The sequence below is a fragment of the Phodopus roborovskii genome, unplaced genomic scaffold, assembly GCF_943737965.1.
Source record: "Phodopus roborovskii unplaced genomic scaffold, PHOROB, whole genome shotgun sequence".
NCBI classification, from domain to species: domain Eukaryota; kingdom Metazoa; phylum Chordata; class Mammalia; order Rodentia; family Cricetidae; genus Phodopus; species Phodopus roborovskii.
The window spans coordinates 4234765-4254814 of NW_026126602.1; the positions used below are offsets into that span (position 1 = coordinate 4234765).

Sequence of the window (20050 nt, forward strand, 5' to 3'; positions counted from 1 at the left end):
AATGTCTGATATATGACACCCACAAGTTGAGAACCATTGCTCTAGATTGTTGGCATTAAGAACTGTGATTTCACCTTTTTATTCTACTAGAGTTGCTATCAGGATTCCACCCAGGATGCAGAAGGGTTCTCTCCGGCAGCGCTGATCTGAGAAAGTGATGTGTGTCCTCTGACTAGAAAGAACAGCCATGTGCTCTTGGGGATGTAGGGGTTGGCAAACCAGCTGGAAGCCTTCTTAAACTTCCTTACCAAGTGCAACTTTCGACCTTCAGAAACCTCAGTTTTGAATGAGCAGACATGTCAGGGCTCCACACTTGGGAACCTTTACAGCAAGGAAGGGAAGTGTATTCTCTGCAGGTCTTCAACATTCCAGGGATGATTTTTCCAAGTCTTAACACCATCAAGTTATTATGACATCAAGCCAGAGGGAACTCAAGACAGAGGGAAGTGAAGACATATAAATGGAAATATTTATTTCCTTTAAATACAGCTTGGAATCCCTCTCCAACTTTGAGAAGGGATACTGTGAGGGATACATACTCATTACAAATCTGGGAAGGCACACCAAAGCTTCCTTGCACCTGTTCCAGATCAGGACACCTCACATCCTTTCTTCCACTCAGACATGTCTTTGCCCTCACAGTGTTTCTTCCAGCCCTGCCTGAGGAGGAGATGGATATGGGAACAACAGAAGGAAGCAGGCCACCCCCAGTGACCTTAGCTGTAACCTCCAGAGGAGTACTCAGTGTTTAACATGCTTCAGACATCTAAAGTTTCCATTCCTCTGTCTGTCTGTCTCCTCCCTCACCCATTTCCTCCTAGTCACTGTTTGCCTCCCCAACAAGCAAACTGCTTTTGTAAGGACTGGTCAATGACAGCCACAGCTCTGAACTAGCAAACGGGTAGCCTGATTAGCAGCATTCATTAGAAACACAGCCTCAGAGATGAAAGGGGCTCGCTCAGAAGTGGATCCTGCTAGTTGTCATTTACAGGCTCGGGTTTTCATCCTTAATGCTGTTTATTACCTTTCTCCACCAGATACTGTTGCAGCCTCTAAATCTCACACAAATTTAGGGCAAGGTCAGTCTCCCTGCCCCCTGCTGTGTTGACAGATGTGATAGATGGATCCCTTTCATTCATACGACAGCAAGACTTTTCCCGTACTTGTCCCTTGGACTGTGTTGCTCTGGACCCTCACTCTCATGGGGATGAATGTAAACTAGTCATGTTTCCTTGTTTGGACTACTCTGCAGGCACCAGTTTTCCACATGCACCCTAGTCACTATGAAGAGTCACACTGTAGGTCCCACTCAGGTCAAATTGAGTCTCCTAAGGAAATGCTCACCAATAGTTCATCCCTTGTGTCTCTTTAACAATTTTCTTGGCACAGAGAATGGCATCTGTGAGGTCATCAGTGATCAAGGCTGCAAAGAAAGACAAGAGGGTTAGCTGGGGCTTTTGCTGTCTGAGGGATCCTTGCATCAGTGCGTGTGTGCCTTTCTGGAAGGGGCTCAGAAGAGTTGTGACTTTCCCTACAGAGAAACATGAATTCCTCTACCAGTAATACAGCTTTGGTTTTCAAGACCATCCTCACCATGGGCTACCTGAGAATAATGCAGTTTGGGGAAGTGTATTTAGAGGGTAGTGGGAAGCATTAAAAATTTTTTAAAAGTTATTTATTGTGTGTGTGTGTGAGAGAGAGAGAGAGAGAGAGAGAGAGAGAGAGAGAGAGAGAAAGAGAGAGAGAGAGAGCATGGGACAGGGAGAGGGTTGGGGAAAGGGAGGGAGAGAGTGTTTATGCATGTAGAGGCCAGAACAGGGTGTCAGACTATATGGAGCTATAGACAGTTGTGAGCTGCCCAATTTGGATACTGAGAACCAAGTTCAGGGTGGTCTGGAAGAGCTCTTAACTATGTAGTCATTTTTTACTGTCCTGTAGTAACACACATGTAAAGCGGGGTAAAACCATGGTTTTTGTACTCAGACTACTTTGACATCTATGCCATCTCTATCTGGTAAAGGCTAAACCTTCATCTATTGTAATTTTCAAGTTTGTACATTAAAAGAATTATCAAAGGTGTTTTACACGTTAAAAAATGTATTGTTTTAAGGCAACTGTCCCATTCTTTATTACTTTGTTAATCAAAATATTTTCATTGAGGTGTAATCCTTGTTAGGTTTGTTTGTTTGTTTGTTTGTTTTCCCTGCTTGCCTAGAAGTGGTCTCCAAACCTCTGTGCCATCAACATTACCGAAAATGTCAAACAAATATGAAAAGTCTAACGTCATCACTCCCACAGTAAAGAGACATTGGTACAAATTTACAGAAGTAATATGAGGGGGTTCTGGATATCCAGGGCTCAGCATAAGGATTATGTAGTTAATACTGTATCATATACACCATATACCACACACCACACCTATACACACATACCACCTTCCCCCACCCACACAAGCAATCTCCACATACACCACATACACATATATATCGTATACACATACCATATGCATACACATATAACACAATCATATGTGATATGACCTACAAATATTATTATCACATGTACAACACACAACTCATACACATACCACACAGATAATACACACTCTCTACAGACCATATACCACCCCATACCACACACACTATATACACATCCTATACCCTCATACATATACCCACCACACACTAAGCCAGTCCCCTGTATGCTACATGCATACAAATACCCAGTAAGTCTAATGCTCCATTAGCTGAGTGTAGAAATCACTTCATAATATACATGGACCAGAAACCATCACATTGCATACATACTTTACACAGTTGTGTGTGTGTGTGTGTGTGTGTGTGTGTGTGTGTGTGAATTATACTTAAATAAAGCTGGGAAAGATAATGCACAGTAAACTTAATTAACATAATACATTTAAAGTCTTAGCCTCTCTGCTGTCTAGCTAGATTTCGGATGTGTTGCCTTGCAGTGGCTCTCCTGTCATGAAGAACAGAAGGTCCCACTTTTACACAGTCTATTGGGCAGCTTTAGAAAAGAGACAACTGTGAACTCACTGATGTCACACTGAGAATTAGCTCTAAGATGTGATTATCAGCACTTTGAAATAGAGTTGTTTATCCTCTAACGTTTTACAACAGACATGTATTTATTCTGTCAGAAATAAAATAGCCAGAAAGAAGAAAGATTGGATTGAAATGTCATGTTTTAGTAAAACATCACAATAGGGAATTGCTTGTAAATTTGCTAGAAGTGAAATTTTCCTTCAGTCTGCTGGTTTACTTTTAATTGTATTACTTTTCTTAGAAGACTAAGGTAGTGACATTTCCTTTAGGCAAATTTATTCAAAATGTGGTTTGTTTTTATTCTGATTTAAAACAAACCACCATTTAACAAGAAAAAACAGGAACCACAACAAAAAGAAAACTGGAGACAGGATTGATCCAGAGGCAGTGGCAGCTAAAGCAGTGCGTACAAACCCTTACATTTAGTATAGTGTCGCCAGGAGCAGCAAAGCTACGGTTGCTTGTAAGTCTTATTTCTCAAGATACACCTATCTACAACAACAGCCATTCATTACCTTCAGATAACACAACTTCATCCTCATTTTAGTGGATACCATCATTGTCCCTATAAACTGAAGCCCCACGCCCAGTAAATGAGCCTGGGTTTGAAAGTGGATGAATCCTAGAACAAGTGGTATTGATGTTGTCTCAAGATGTGGGAAGGGCACATTACACATTGTGAGGAGGAACCTGCCGTGTTCCATTATTCTGTGGCAGGAGTATATCCCATGCGTATGTCCCTTGAAAAAACAGTTGGAACCCTGAATAGGACTCACACTCACAGCAGGTTCAGGTGGTGTGTGTTAGGCACCATGGAGAAGCTGTTTATCGGCCTGGCTAGCACATTTCAAAAGTGCTACTTAAAGCTGAGTGGTGGCAGTGCATGACTGATTCTAGCTCTTGGGAGGTAGAGACAAGACAGTTAGTTATGAGTTCAAGACCAGCCTGGGCTATGCAGTAAGTTGGAGCCCAGCCTGGATAATAGGAAACCGATACAATAATAAAAGAAAAAAATAACAAAGAAAAATTCTCTTGAAAATGACTGGATTAGCTTAGTGTTGAGGAAGCCTTGGGCTGAGACACAAGGAGCTAGAGGCAGAGTTGAGACATTGAAACAGTGAGATCACCACAGAGGGGCAGCAGAGTGGCAGAAATCGTGGAGGTAGCAGGCTCTTTTTTTTTTTTTTAGAAGGATTCATGCCAATAATTGTTTCTGCCCAATTTACCTTAAATAGACAATTCTGTCTAGTCAAACAAGAATAGGAACAGTTCCTCGGTACCAGTAGTTTATTCTACTTTCAACAACAGAAAACAGCAGCAATTGGTACCCAAAGCAGTTCTCATTTCCAGTTAGCACATGTCAAAGTCCCCATGCCTCCTGGTGCCTCCCGGTGCCTCCCTGTGCCTCGTCCTGAATAATTACCGCCTCCATGGTCCTGGTTCTTCTCCGAAGTAACAAAGGACAACTCAGATGCCTGACTGATGAGATGTAAGATTAACACACATGGACTACACTATATGGATATGTAGGTACCAGCAATCATCTTTCCTGTAGCCATCTTTCATTAGCAAAGTCTTTGTTTTGGAAGAAACTAAAGCTTGCCATAATATCAGGAATTTCATAAATGGCATGTGTGTTTATGTATACATGTATATATGTGTGTGTGTTTATATACGTGAATATTTATTTAGTCCATCTTCTGGTGCTCTAGCAAAATACCCAGGACTAAATAATTTATAAATCAGAGAATTTTGTTTAGTGCATGTTGCTAGGATCTGCTGGTGAAGGCATATGACAGAGGACATTATTGGAAGACAGCATGATCATTTACTCCAGCCTCTATCTCTATCCTATAAAGTCACTGATGTCAAGATGGGGCCCCCATTCTTCCACCCTCATCCAACCTGAACTGCTTTCCCAACACCCCATTTCAAAATATCAGTCACATAAATTTGGTATTACTTCTAACACATAACCTTTAAGGGAATACATTTAAACCACAGCACATATGTAAAATAAATTCTGAGTAGTTTGAAGAAGGGAACAAAGGGTTTTCGAAATACAGTTTTGAAATGAAAAAGATAGTATAATTTCTGAAGTGGCATGAAGTCTACACTGTGCTTAGATGTAGGGTCATGTATCTTAAGAACATACCTAGTACTAACTCATTTCTAGGGTTTTATAACGAATATTCCTATTTTTATACAGCATGGGACAGAAGGACATTGTTCTCAATTACAGCCTTTCTGGCTCAAGGCTGAGGTTCACTGAAGGCTGATTAGGATGTAAAGACAACATCCTGTTTTCTATTTTAAAGCTGTGTTTAAAAATTCCAAACTAGAGATGGAGTCCAGGGTCCTGTGTATGCCAAGCAAGCACTCTATCATGGGGCCACAACCCTAGCCCTCTGTCTCTAGGTGACGTGGATGTCCTTTAGCACTAACCATCAACTGCCAACACTTTAGCTCCCTACATGAGGGATGTCCTGCATTTCCCAAGACTTCTGTAACTGGAATCAAAATTGGGACAGCATTAACTGAATGAATAGGTTCATATCAAGTCAAGCATATCTGTGAGAGTGAGAAGAATTTTTTTTCCTTATTGTCATCAGCCGGAAAAATAAGGCAAATATGTGTAAAGCTTATTTTCAGACATTGGACACCGGATGGTACTGTGCTGACCTTTAAGAGAGAAAGCAGAGGCACAGAGCCCCGTGGTTGCTGTGACATTTTGCTCAGAGAAGAATAGGTAGGTGAAAGCTGAGACATATCAGAAGCCCTGGAGCAGGGGTCTGTGGAGAATATCTGAAACAATCAGATGAGCCAAGAGTCTGACTCCCTGGGCCACACAGGAACAAATGCTCTGGAGCTGGACAACAGCATGGCTCTGCAGGTTGGGAGACTTACCCTATTTCTGCTTACTCGGGAGGAAGAGAACTCACTGAACATCTAGAGCAGTGCTTTTCAACCTGTGGGTCAAAAGCCCTGGGTGGGCATGTGTGTCCAAACAAATAATAGGGATTGCATATCAGATAGCCTGCATGCCAGATATTTATAATTCATATCAGTAGCAAAATGACAGTTATGAAGTGGCAATGGTAATAATTTTATGGTTGGGGTCACTACAACATGAGGAACTGTATTAAAGAGTCAAGGCACCAAGACAGTTGAGAACCACCGCTCTAAGGCATACCAAACAGATGCTAGGAGAGTCACACTTTGATAGAGGATGAACCAACCACACCACAAACTAGTTTAGAACTCCATCATGGTATATAAAGATGAATTCAGCTGCTTGTCAAAACCCAACACTACTTCCTTAAGGGAACAAGCCACACACCCGCCAAGGCTACTTAAACATACTAGCTGGTAGCCAAGAAAAACTATTATGTGGACAAAGACCTGTCAATACATAACCCATAATAAATATAAAATGTTCAACGCAAACAGAAAAATATAAGATGGAGGATAAAATGACTTCCTGCCACTAGGTGAAAAGGAGGTATTGCACTTGAGTTTGATAGGTTAGACACTTCAGGAGAAAAGATCGGAGATCTTGAAGACAGGATTGAAGAATAAATGGGAAAATGCTGAAATCAGAACGTATAAAAGGAGGAACTCAGTGAGTGGCGAGAGAACATTGAACATGTAAAGTGTGTCCAAGTCAGAATCTAGAAGGAGAAGCATGACGAAAGATCGCAATTCTTCCTTTCCATCTAGAATTTCTTACATATATAGAAATACATAGTGTTTATACACATGTTTTCATATTTGAGACATTTTATTTCTGTATGTGTATTATTATGCAGAAATTTATCTATACATTTATTTTTATATAAACTCTCTCAAGAATGAAAACAAAATGGTAGTCACCTTCAGACAAAGAAATCTGGGCATGCTCGTTAGGAGGCCTCTAACAAAATCAGAATCAGTTGAAAAAACTCTTCAGGCTAACTGAGAATGAATATTCCATAACTGCCTGCCCGAAGGACTCCATCTGAAGAAGAGCGAGCGCTGAAAGTGGTGCATGCATGGCACGCAGTGACAGCCATCTCCGTTGTAAAGTGGCCTGCCAGTCAATTACTTAAAGTGAAAACTCCCAGTGAGGAGCACAACATGCTGAAATGAAATACATGGGCACACAGCACTGAGATAGAGTGCCATAAAGCAAGGATCCCATTGAAACCACAGATAGCATACATCCATGCCCATGCTGCCCACAAGTTGACATCATGGGGTCTTCCATCAATCACTTCCTATCTTATTTTTTGAGACATGGTTTCTCACAGAAACTGGAGCTCACTGATTGGCTAGACTGGTGGCCATGCAAGGCCCCAGGACCCCCTTTACTTCCTCCCTGCTACTGGGATCATACCCACTGAGCAAGGGTTTTCATGTTGGTTGTGGGGATCCAAACTCAGATGTTCATATTTGCATAGCAAGCACTTTGCCAACTAATCCCATCTCCCCTCCTCTGTCTCGGCCCTTGTTTTTAAATAAAGTCTTATTGGAAAACAGCCAAGCCTAGTCATTTACATATTTTTGTGGCTGTTTTCACACATTATGGTTTAGTTACTACAACAGAAACCATATGGCCTGAAAAGCCTAAATAAAATCTTTACTGTGCGGACCCTCAGGAAAGCAGTTGCTGACTTTGGTTCAATCACATAAACCAAGTATGTGACTGCCAGAATGGACACAAAGGATAACTATGTTTTGCCTATAAAAACTCACCTTTAGTACCCAGACATAGATGAGTTAAAAACAAAAGCATAGAGAGAAATTGACCGTGTAGATACTTCCCATAAGAAGCTGCAGTTACAATCACGCTATTCTACAGTGTTTGTGTAAGAGATGGTACCCTGGTTAAGGCAGCACTCTAATGAGAGCAGGGCTAACTCACTGAGAAGACTGCCATCATCAATATGCACACACCTAGTAACAGGACTTCAGAAACTCATGTGTTAGAAAGAGAAACAAAACTACAACATCAACTAATTTAAGAATGTCTCACTCACACCGGTTGTTGGTGGCACACACCTTTAATCCAGCACTTGGGAGGCAGAGGCAGGTGGATCTCTGTGAGTTTGAGTCCAGCCTGGTCTACAGAGCTAGTTCCAGGACAGGCTCCAAAGCAATACAGAGAAACCCTGTCTCAAAAAACCAAAACAAATAAACAGAAAAAAACTAAGACAGAACATATTTTTTAAAATTTAGCTCATAACTCCAGAGCATCCAAGCTTTCTTCAAATGTGTGTTTGCCATGGAGACAAATGATGTGCTGGAGAGCAAAGATCAGTTTTTCCACCTAGAAACCATATAGATTTTCCTGCCTGGGCTATGTTGAACATTCTCTTGACTTTTCTCTTTCACTGAGTTCCTGGCTACTGGCTTTCTTTATTTTCCTGATTTGTTTCTTTGTTTTTCTTGCTTTAACTTATCCTATTGTGAAAAACCTCCCCTAACACTTGTTATGAGAAAATTATATGGCAACTGTGCTAGATTCTTCCTCCATATCTGTCTTCAGCATCACTGTACATTGGCAAGCAAATCCACAGAAAAGCCACCAATGGACTTCTAAGTCCTCTGATTTCAGGAAGCTTACAGCAGAGTGAAGGGAGGAAGTGAGGATGGTGAGTCTGGAGTTATTTTCCTCTAGATTTTTCTCTAGGTCACCTGACATAGCTGTGTCCCCCCAAAGAGAGGTCATGTCTCCTCCACAGATTCTTCAGTGAGAAACTGGTCACAGCCCTGTTTTCTTTCTGCTTTAGGTCAAGTAATGGCAAAGTCTGCTGTTCCCCATCATCTGCTTCACCATCCTCATTGTCTCCCAAAAGAAAGATTATTTATTAGTAGTTTTGTTAAAATTTTTCCTGGATTGCTGGAAGGTGTTATCTATGCTGTTGGAAGAGAAGAATAATCTGAAGGTCATCCTTCAAGCTGCAATAATGACCAGCTTCACAAGATGCACCCATTGGTAAAACAGTGGCATGATGTTGTGTGAGTAACCAACCACTTCCTGATGAAACACATACCTGGCCCTCTTGACATGGCTGAGAATCTATGGCCCTAGGGAGAGCCCAATTCTATTAGTGTGCTAAGTGGACATACTATGAAAATGTTTCCTAATGGCTTGTTACTATGCTTATAGAAGATAGTAACACTCATCACACTCATCAGAGAAGCTTCCTTTTGCAGCAGATGACAATTAATATTGGTATCCTCAACTGGGAAACATGAAGAGATGAGAAACTATAGCGCTCTCAGTCCTCAGTGGGATTTCCATTACGTGAGTCACAGGGTAGGTCTTATGTGCTGGAGTCCTATCCCTTAGTTTGGGTTTTTGGGGTATATATTGAGCTGGGGATAGAAATGGGAACTTTCCCACATTTCTCCTCTCTCCTGTTAAGGATCATATCCTTGCATTTTGCAATATCATTCATTTTATTGTCCATAATACTGCTGTTTTCTGTCTCCTGTGCTGCTACTATAGGTTTCCTCATGATCTTTTCCTTCTCTAATCAGGGTTGCCTTTCCACCATCAGCTGTTAATTCACAAGAATTCTTTCTTTGTTTTGTTCTAAAGACTCTCCTTTTCCCTAAAACATGCCCTGCTCTGGCTTTATCAGTGATTCCCAGTGAACACAGTGGCTGTCGAGTAGCAGTGAAGTGTATTTGTTTTCTATTTCTGCCCCCAAAATGACCACAAGCGTCATGGCATTGGCAGCACAAGCTTTTCTCACAGCCGTGTGGAAGAGCAATCTGGGCTCAGTTGAGTGAAAATCATGTGTTGGCTCATGTTTTCCTTTTCCAATGGTCTAGGGGAGAACCCACTTCCTGGCTTGTTTGTGTTTTGGTAACATTTAGTACTCTCTGATTGTAGGACTGAGGTACATGTTTGTTTGTTTGTTTGCTATAAGATGGGAGACAACCCTAGCTTCTGCAGGCCACCCACAATGTTTGGCTCCTGTCTCACTCCCGGCTTTCCAAGTCAGTAATGTTGGTTCAGTCTCTAATCTTCATCTCTCTTTCCATTCTTGCCTCCATGTGACCTCAAATGGACAAGACTCTACTTCTAAGAACTTGCATGCTTAGGTTGGGTCTAATCATTTTGTCCAATACTCCCTCTCTTGCTCAAACTTAGCACTCGTAGTCACGATTTTGAAGCCTCCTTTGCCACGTAAGGTCATACACTCATCAGTTTAAGGAATGACATGGTGTATTAGATGTTTTTCTTGTTGTTATGACCAAAGAATAAACAAAGGGAAAGGGATAAAAGTTTTTTGAGGGGAAGCAGTCCACTATGGTGGGAAATGCACGGATGGCAGTAGGAACAGTAGGCAGATGGTCCCCAGTACAGAAGCAGAGAGAGATGACTCCTGTTGCTCAGCTCCCTTCCAATTTCACCCCCTTCCTTATTTTTCTCTTGTTTTTGTTGAGACAGGGTCTCTATGTTGCTCTGGATGTTCTGGAACTCATTCTGTAAGACGAGGCTAGCTTCAATCTCACAGAGAACTGCCTGCCTCCCAAGTGCTGAAATTAAAGGTGTGCACCAGCAGGCCTGGTTTGTTTCTCTCTTTATATTCCATCCATGGAAGGATGCTGCCCACATTTAGGGCATGTCTTCCTTCCTCAGCTAACTTCTCAGCAAACACCCTCATAGACATGCTCAGGTGTGTCTCCTTAGTGCTCTAGCTGTTTCTTAAAAGCAATGAAGTTAATTGAAATTAACCCGACTAGAGAGAAAACACATTGAAATGCCACTATTGCGCTCTGGTGCAGGGAATGCACAGGTCTGATTGTCACACTTAGCAGGAAGTTCCTACTCTAAGAGAGTGCCAATGAAACTGACTTACACTAGGAGGGCTGAAAGGTCTTGTCAAAGATACAGATGGTTTTAGCACAGGACATAAAAAATCTAAAAAGGCATATTTTTCAGGTAATCAATAGCCTTCAACAATAAGATAGGATGAATTTGTTTTGAATGGATCCAGAACCAAGGGGAAGAAGCAGGCCTGAAGCTTGGTAGAATAGTCTTTTATATGAAGGACTAGTAAACAGCTGGGCAGTTTGTCTTTGAAGGCTGTGACCATTCTGTATTAATGCTGGGTATGGACAAGTCACTGTATTAATGCTGGGTATGGACAAGTAAATCATTGCTTGATTCAGTCCTCAATCTGTGCAAATCTATTACTGTCTGTCTTTGATGAAGCAAAGATCAATTAAAACACAGTTTGTTTTCTGCTCCCAAAGAATTTGGCCTAGAGTCTTTTCTGACTGACTTCAACCCTGTCCTTCATTTTTTCTGTTCACGTCTTTAATAAATGAATATTTATTGAACACCAATAATGGCCAGATAATGGTCTAGGTATTGGGGACACATGAGTGAATGAATTGAGAAGAACACAGCAATATTCCCCGATCTTTCCTGCCTGCTTCCTAGCTCTGCTTCCTCTTCTCCAGCCCCCCCCCAGCACTGTTGACCACTGGCTACAGTTGTCACTTGCTATGACATTGCTACAGTCATTGCAGTGCTGCTTAGGTGGCATTCTCTTTGACCTACTTCATGCCCTTCTTGCAAATCAGTCCTTTGCAGTCAGTGTTAAACTGACTGATCACAACTGTCCACCCACTGCAGGCAGAAACCAAGGCAGACTTCTTAGCCTGGCTGTCACCAACCCCTCGGCTGGAGTATCCTGCCTTTCCCACCATGATTGCTGGGATAGTTAGGTATTCCTTCCTTCCCTGTAGGAAGAATGTCTCAGTACTCCCCGACCTTAAACATTCCCAAGTGCAGGTCTTCGTTTTTGCTATTTGCTTTGCCTAGAATGACTCTTTTTTGTCTCTAGATTCTCAAATCCTGTACGTCTTCCATGTCCCCCAGTCAGAGTTTTCCATGAAACTTGTTTTTTTCTATTTTTGGTGGAGCTAGGCATTGACCTTAGGGTCTCCAAGATGCTGGACAAGCACTATACACTACTGAGATAGATCCCCAGGTCTGGAATTTCTTAAAATATCATTTTCCCTTGGAGCACACATTAATCAATTCCCACCTCGCCAGCCATCGAGTTAGCTTTTGTATCAGTGCACACTCTCCTGTTCACTGGGTAAGGCTTGGTAAATCAGAGTTCATGCATGCTACATTTCGTTGTTTTTTTTGACCTCAGTCCTGGTCCCATATGTGTTCCTTGAGTAACAGAAGCAGAGAGCAGGAAGTGAATCCTAGTTTAATTTCTACTCTTTAAGAAATGGAAATGGATCCCATTTGTCTTAACCCACACAAAGAAACAGAGTTCAGTACACAAGGAGGGGCAGTTCTGGTATGCACTTGTCAGGGAACACTTTCCATTCCTGTTGAAAATGGAAATGTTGCAGTTCAGGAAAAGACCTAGGTAATCTGTTCAACCCCGTTTCCACGGAGGGCTCACTAAAAACCACCATAGGACGAATGAGACATTTGTTCACCTATGCCGCAGGAGAAGCTCCTGAGCCATATGCCGGCCCAGGAATGACAAGGCTGTGAATATGAACCTTGAGTTTTCAAGCAGATGCAGGTGCACCTTCTGTGACCTACGATCTTATCTTGGCCTCCAGAAGATGGAGAATTTGGATAATCAGGGACAGTACCTGAGCAGGCAACGTGACAGTGATTCTTCTGCTGTCTTCTTTTATTCCTGCACCAAGTGAAGCTGTTTATCTGGAATATGCCATAATCAATGCTCCCGTCCTTCAGGAGGGTCCGGACTGTGGTGTTGTAGTGGCTCTCATAGTATGCCATGCAGATCCCTATATGTGGAGAGAAAGACCTAAGGGGACCACAGTCCTTTAGCTCAGTCTGCCCTATGAAGTGACTTTCTCTATACAATTTCTTTATACTCACTAGCCTCCTCCCAGCAGAACTTTGGGCAGGGTGCACATGTGAGAACGAGCTTCAGCAGGGTGCGGGAGTGTGTACAGGAGCAGGGTGCCCACAAGAACCACTACTGAGCCTTATCTGGGCACTCCTAGTCTCTTCTACACACTGGGATGGGTGGCATCATTGTTCTTTTCCCACCCTGGGGTCATGAGCACAGGACTCCAGCAATGAGCAACCAAGGACCATGGGGGAGAGGAGATAAGGGTGAGCATAAGCAGCAGAGGAGAATATGTGAAGAGCTGGGAGCCATCTCAGGTGGGGGTAGAGCTTGCCAGGCTGGAGATCCAGGTGGAAACACGGAGTGGTTCTGCAACACCTCCTAGCAGACGCCCACACTCAAAACTAGAATAAGACAGGAGGCAGGGGAGGAATCTCACAGTTTCCAAGGCTAAATCCCCGGTAATTGTCCAGGTTAGCATTCACAAATATTTTTGCCAGTTTACATCGAGTGTAGACTTTGGATTCTGCAACTATGCTGAGGCTAATAATCAGGGCCAAGACGCCGGCAGCCTTCATCCCTAAGGTCCGTTGGAAGCAGAGCCTGCCAAAAGATCCAGAGAGATCAGACAACCTTGGTTCATCCTCAGACCACTAGTCACCAGAATTTCAGAACATAGTTATCCTGGTTGAGGGCAACCCCATGTTAGTACTTCTTGGTTGTGGGCAACCCCACCTGTGGTGATATTTTGTTTATGCTATAACAAATAATGCTTGCCTGAATATCAGAGTGTAGAGATAAGCCACTTAGTTAGCCATAGAAGCCAGGCAATAGTGGCACACACCTTTAATCCCAGCACCTGGGAGACAGAGGCAGACAGATCTCTGTGAGTTCAAGGCCACCCTGGGCTACAAGAGATTAACTCTAAAAGAGAAACAGAGCTCACACAAAGGTGATTCCGGCACTTGGGATCACATGCCTTAAATCCCAGCACTTGAGGAGGTGGAGACAGGAGTGATACAGCTTGGCAGAGAGAGGAAAATAAGACAGGAGGAGACAGGAGCTCAGTGCAGACTGAGGAGCCATACAGTCTGAGGACAGGATCGTCGCTTTGGTCTGAGCATTGGTATTGGTAGAAGTAAGAAATCTACAGTGGCTAGCAGCTCTGCTTCTCTGATCCTCCAGCTTTCACCCCTGATAGCTGACTCCAAGTTTTTATTATTAAGAACAATTAGAATTCATGCTACACCCACCTGATGACTTCCTGCCTGTTTTCAGCCATTCTGAACCTCTATGTTGGCGCGGTGTGTGGATTTTGGTGGTGGTGGTGGTGGTGTTAACTCAGACACAATACACAGGGCAGGAATAAGACTGGGGGCTCTTGCTGTGTCCTTAGAATCAGACAAAGAGGAATGTACCTTCCGTCACTGATATCCAGGTGGACACCATGGCCTTTCCAGATGTTCACCTTCACTCCATATAGATGAGGAAAGAAAGGAGAGAGGTATTCCCTACATATGCACTCAATTTTGTGGCAAGAGGTGGGACAAATTAGTGTCTGTGGGGACATTGGACTTCTGGTCTGCTGAGGGCTCTATGTCTCTGCCATTCTCCTATTTGATGTTTTTCCAGATGGGGAGGTATTGAGAGACATACTATCTGACGTTGCAAAAAAAAAAAAAAATGGGATGTTTGTTTTTGAGGGGTCTCCCTCATTGCTACTCCAGTGGAGGTGGCTACATGTTTGGCTTCTGGTGAATTTGAGTGGAGAGAGGACAATGGGTGGGAGATGTTGAAGTGAGGAACAGGGACAACAAAGGAACTTATTTAAACAACAAAGGCTTATTTAAAAGAGGTGCAAAAGTGAGAGTTGGCTTTCTTGTTGGAGACTGACTTACAACAAGATCTTTCTCCACCCAAACAATGCCATCTTCAAGCAACAGGACTTGGCTGGAGTGAGGCTACTGTGATATTTCTGGTAATTATCCAGGACACTAACTCAAGATTCCTCAAAATTGGTACAGTTTTGGGTTTTTTGTTTTGTTTTTTCTACTATTATTTTCTGCAACTGCCTAGAATCTTCCCAAGGTGCTAGTCATTCCCATGGAGATAGCTTTCCCAACTGAGAAATTTGAAAGCAGGGCTCAGTGTTTCAAGCATGGATTAGCAGAGGACCACAGTGGAGTTTCCAGTTTCTAAGCAATGTGGTACCTGGATGCTGGTGAAGGACAAGGCTCAGAAAATCAGATCTATTTTTCTAAATAAAGTTTTATTGGAACTGGGGTTTGCCTATATGGTGGTATATACGGTGGTATATTGGTGGTAGGTGGTGGCCTATATGGTGGTATACTATGCTTGGCTGCTTTCACAGTGCAGTGTCAGGCCCCAGGAACCATGTCAAACTGTAGAGGCCACCAAACCTACAATACCATCTGTCTCCTTAGGGAAATGTGTTGCCCGGTGGCTTTACACTAGATACAGAGAGGCAGACAGATGATGTGTCAGTTTCCATATCTAGTCAGTTTCCATCCATTGCATCAGAATCTGCTCTGAAGCAGATCAAGACAATAGCCACAGCAGTGGCAGCCCCACACATACTGTTTAACCACTCTGAAGCCAGGGCTTGCCCTTGCTGGGCTTGTCAGAAAACTGGGGTTCCTCTGTTACTGAGAAGGCAGATTCCCAGTGCCATCTGTAGACTGGTTTCCTGGGTGATGGGTGGGAGGGACCTGGTTCTACTTACTCAGTCAGTGAGCTGTAGTTCCCAGGATCTTCCTGAATCCCTTGAAGCCATTTCTGATTCTCACAAGGCACAAGTGATCCTTCACTAACTCAAGGGCCTTTCCCTAGAGCCTTGGCAAAGGAAAGGTTCTTATTGCCTTTGTTTCCAGATGCCTGGAGGTTCTAGAACCCCAAAGTTCTCAATAGACTTGTTCAGCGTCTACCTGCCTCTCTTTTTATCCTTCCAAGTCAACAGCCTGATCCATTAGACAACTTAGCCAGGGCCTCCTTTGCAAGTGAGATCACTTTTCTAAAACGACATCTCCAGACTACATCCCAGCCCCCATCACTAAATGGGCATGAACCCAGAATTCCAATTACAGGTTCCTGTACTTCCATGCTTTATGGACCATCAGTACTATGTAAGTTAAAATTTAAAAGATAGAGGTGAAATTAACATTTAAGACTTTAACAGCATAAATTTATTTGCTTTAAGCAAATGGCTATTAATAAAATACCTTTAGAAAAACAGGAGAATCCAAGTAGAACTTAACAGCGCCCAGAAGGCAAGAATACAATATTAAGGTGCAAGAACTCCCAACCCCTGATAAAAATGTTTGTACATGATGAGCACTCTTTCATTATTATTGAAAATTTTTATGTGTCACAAAAGACCTGGTTTCAAGCCTGTTTGTCTCCAGGCTTCAATGGGACAATACATCAAAATTTTAATTGAGATATGCAGGTCTAGTTAGAAGGATATTACCAGTGGTGCTTAACTACTTACTGCATTTTCTTAAATTTCTTATGCCAATAAAGCAGATGCTTTGCCCAAATTTACTTTTTAAGTCTGCATAATGTTCAGAGCTAGAGTAACATACATAGTTCATTGCTGTGCATACATGAGGCTGTTTCTTTCTTCTAATATAAAGATATTAATAATCTCACATTTTTTTACTTTTCTAAGAATGTCTGTAGGACCAATTCCTGGGAAGGGGGCTTCTGGGCTTTTATGATTTTGTATTGCATTGTCAGATTGCATTCCATATTGAGTCATGTTAGGAGAGAGGGCTCCTGCCTCACAAAAGGTGTTGTCAAACACGGTAGTGTTGCCTGTATGAGATAAACTACAGTTCTCGGTGGAGCATCAGCTTCTGGCTCACTAGTTTCGAGCTGTTTGAGCATCTTTTCTTATGTGGACTCTGTTCATGGATGCTGTGAAAAGTGTGTGATGAGAGAAAAAGTGTAGGCTCATTCTTTAAACTCCCTTCAGCATGCTTCAAATCAGATTTTACTATTCATCAAGTCCACAGGATCAGCCAAAGAATCTCTTTCATTTTCTTTCTAAAATACCTGCTTAACATCTTTGCAGGCCATAGGAAAGACATACAAAAGCCATTCATATTTTTGTATTTTGTATCAGTCACTTTTCCTGTTGTGGGAGGGTTATGTGCTGATGATGAATCAGAGAAACTCTGAAAGGATAGAAAAGATACACCAGGCTCATGCACTTATATTAAGATTTGGCTTGCTTTCATGTTTAGTAGAGTCCTAGTTAAAATTCCAGACATTTGCTTTGGAAATGCCAGTCAGGTTATTCTAAAGCATATTTGAAAACAAAGCTGAGTGGGACAGTTAAAGGAACCCTGAAAAGATGAAGTGGGAGGGCCCACAATGACCAACTTTAAACCTAACGCAACACTGCTTCAATCAAGGAAGGGCAACTAATGAGATCAACACGTGGGCCAACAGAACAGGGCGCAGAGCCCATCAAAAGCCAGGCAGCTCAGGGTTGTTGGGGATACAGATGTCATTAGATGAGATGATGTTATTTTTGACAAATGGCTGGAACAATGACAAACAACACTCTCCATAAGGCATAACTAGTAGCTGGTCAAGTTGTAAAGCTTCTGTATGTTAACATTGAGAATCTTCTGGATTTCGTGCTAAACTTTCATCTTGAATTTTGTGCTAAAATTGCACTGCCAAACTCAATTTACGAAATAATTAAAAATAGTTATAAACTGGACTTGACCAAATCAAAACTTTAGCTTTTTGAAAAATGCTGTTAAGAAAATGAAAAGACTAGCCACAGTTTTGAAAATATTTACATGTTGTATGTCTGATAAAAAGTCATATGTGTGTGTATATATATATATATCTTAAAATTTGACAATGAGCAAACGACCTAATTAAAAAATGAGCAATAGTGACCAATAGGGCATCTCTATCACACCCCTCCCAGTAAGGCTCAGAGACCATTGTGAGAGAGGATGCAGAGAAATTGTAAGAGGGGATGGGAGTAAAACTGGCTTCTGGACATGAGGGTACATCTGCCCTCATGAACTCACAGCAGCCATGGCTGTCTGCCCAGGACCTGCATAAAATCAAGGCATCAACATCTCATCATGGAGTGGGGAGGGGCTCTTGAGACTCCTCCCCTAATTGAGGAGCCATTGACAGCTTCTGGGGGGGAAAGCCCGTTTGCTTTAAGGGTATGGCCCCTGGTAGGTTGACCAGCGTATGACTCCACACCTTTGAGTACACAGGCAACACAAATTAGACTTGGTGGATTGTTATTACTCTTTTTAAACAGGAGGACACAGAGTTGGGAGGGGATGGCAAAGTGTGGATGGGTCTAGGAGGAGTTAGGGAGAATGTGGGGGGTGAATATGATCAAAATATATATATTGCAAGCAAGCAAAATTCTCAAAGAATAAATAAAATATATTTATGTTTTTCTTTGGAAGAAATGAGCAAAAACCATCTGAAATGGGGTATCAAAGAAGATTTGTAAGTAGCAAAGCTGTTGAGTGGACATCTCCCATTATCTGTTGCTAAGTGATTTCTAAAACTATAATTACTTATGGCTTCAATGAAAACTGAAATTGACAGACAATAATCTTGTACTCAATGAAGCCAAGGAGAAGAAGGGACGTTTATACCTTGCTTGCAAAGTGCAGTGTGGCTTACCCATTTGGAAAGTGGCTAGATAAAGTTTATTGCATAGTTAGACACAGGCTTACGGTGGAAACCAAACAACTCTAAGGCACTTATTCAAGTGAATCAAAACCTTGTGTTCACACAAAAACAAATTAAACAATATCTATAGCATAGCTTTATGGAACCACTAGGAACTAGGGACAGCACAGATGTTCTTCAACATGGAAATGCAGACATAACGTTTTGTACATCTTACTGTGGGCAGCAGTACTGCTCAGTAGGCTGATCTTCACAACTATAAGGATGGTTCAGATTCATGTTGCTAAGGGAAAGCAGCCCAGTCCAAAGGACACATATTAAATGATGCCAATTATGTGCTGCTATGAAAACGCAAAACCATGTGTATAGAAAGTGGGTAGTTGTGGTGAGTGATCAGGGGAGGGTGTGATGACAGAGGGTCTCTTAGACAAATGTCAAGTCATCAGCAATACTCTCTGTAGTGGTAGGGTGGGGGCCACCTGACTTCATGAATGAATCAAAGCTCCTGTAGTTCCAATTCATGTAAACCAATGCTGGCTTTGGATTTGGCTTTCCTTCTCTAAATTCAAAGCTTCTGTGTGTGAGTGAAGAAAACTCAACCAGAATGTGGGGCTTCCTGAAATGGATTTCAAGAGCAACAAGAAGACTTGCCTGTCATAAATGTGTGATGGACCTCCTCGGGGGAGATGGAGGGAAAACTACTAATAAAACTGAAAAAAGGTATTTTTTTTTTTACCTATTTAAGCCTAAAGACAAAAGGTCAGTATAGAAATTCTACACTTTGGTTGATTACTTTTGTTTTTTGGATAGAAAAGTTAGCAGGTCTATAAAAGTTTGTCAAGGGTTATCAAGCCTATAAAACTGTTCCAAGAACCATGGAGGCTCAGTTAGGAAAGTGATTCCATCAAAGTATGAGGACCTAAGTTTGGATACCCTGGACCCATGTAAAAGCTGGGCACTGTAGCATGTGCCTGTATCCTAGCACTGGGGAGATGATTTCAGAATGATCTGAAGCTCGCTAGACAGCTCAGTGGGCTCTAGACTCAGTGAAAGTCTCAAAAATTAGATAGCAACTGAGAAGAAGCCTGATCCTGACCTCTGGCCTCCTCACACATGCTTACAAATACAAACATTCAATGACACACACATGCACATACACACATGCAAAAAAACTATGTGTATACTCTAAGGTGAACAAATGCATTAATAGATCGTGGCTAATGGGGGGGGGAGAATCAGGTTTCACACTGTCAAGGGAACTATTAAGAAACAAAAGAATAAATCCTGTGATATGGATGAGGATGCCCTGTGTACTATCTATCCTCTATCCATCACCCATCATCTATCCATCACCTATAATCTACCTGTGCACCATCTTTCCTCTATTATCACCTATCATATCTTCTCAGGAGGAAAAGTAGGTATGTG

At 42.2% G+C, this 20050-nt stretch overlaps 1 protein-coding gene across 1 annotated transcript; it reads right to left on the reverse strand.

Moving 5' to 3' along the window:
• Positions 1-489: 489 nt before the first annotated feature.
• On the reverse strand, positions 490-13781 carry LOC127237416 (lysozyme-like protein 1). Its single transcript, XM_051205704.1, has 5 exons — positions 13655-13781; positions 13359-13522; positions 12693-12851; positions 1345-1423; positions 490-660 (listed from the first exon to the last, which is right to left on the reverse strand). Exons 2-5 carry the CDS (start codon positions 13495-13497, stop codon positions 591-593), a joined length of 447 nt encoding a protein of 148 aa, XP_051061661.1. The 5' UTR covers positions 13498-13522; positions 13655-13781; the 3' UTR covers positions 490-590.
• Between the last annotated feature and the right edge of the window lie 6269 nt (positions 13782-20050).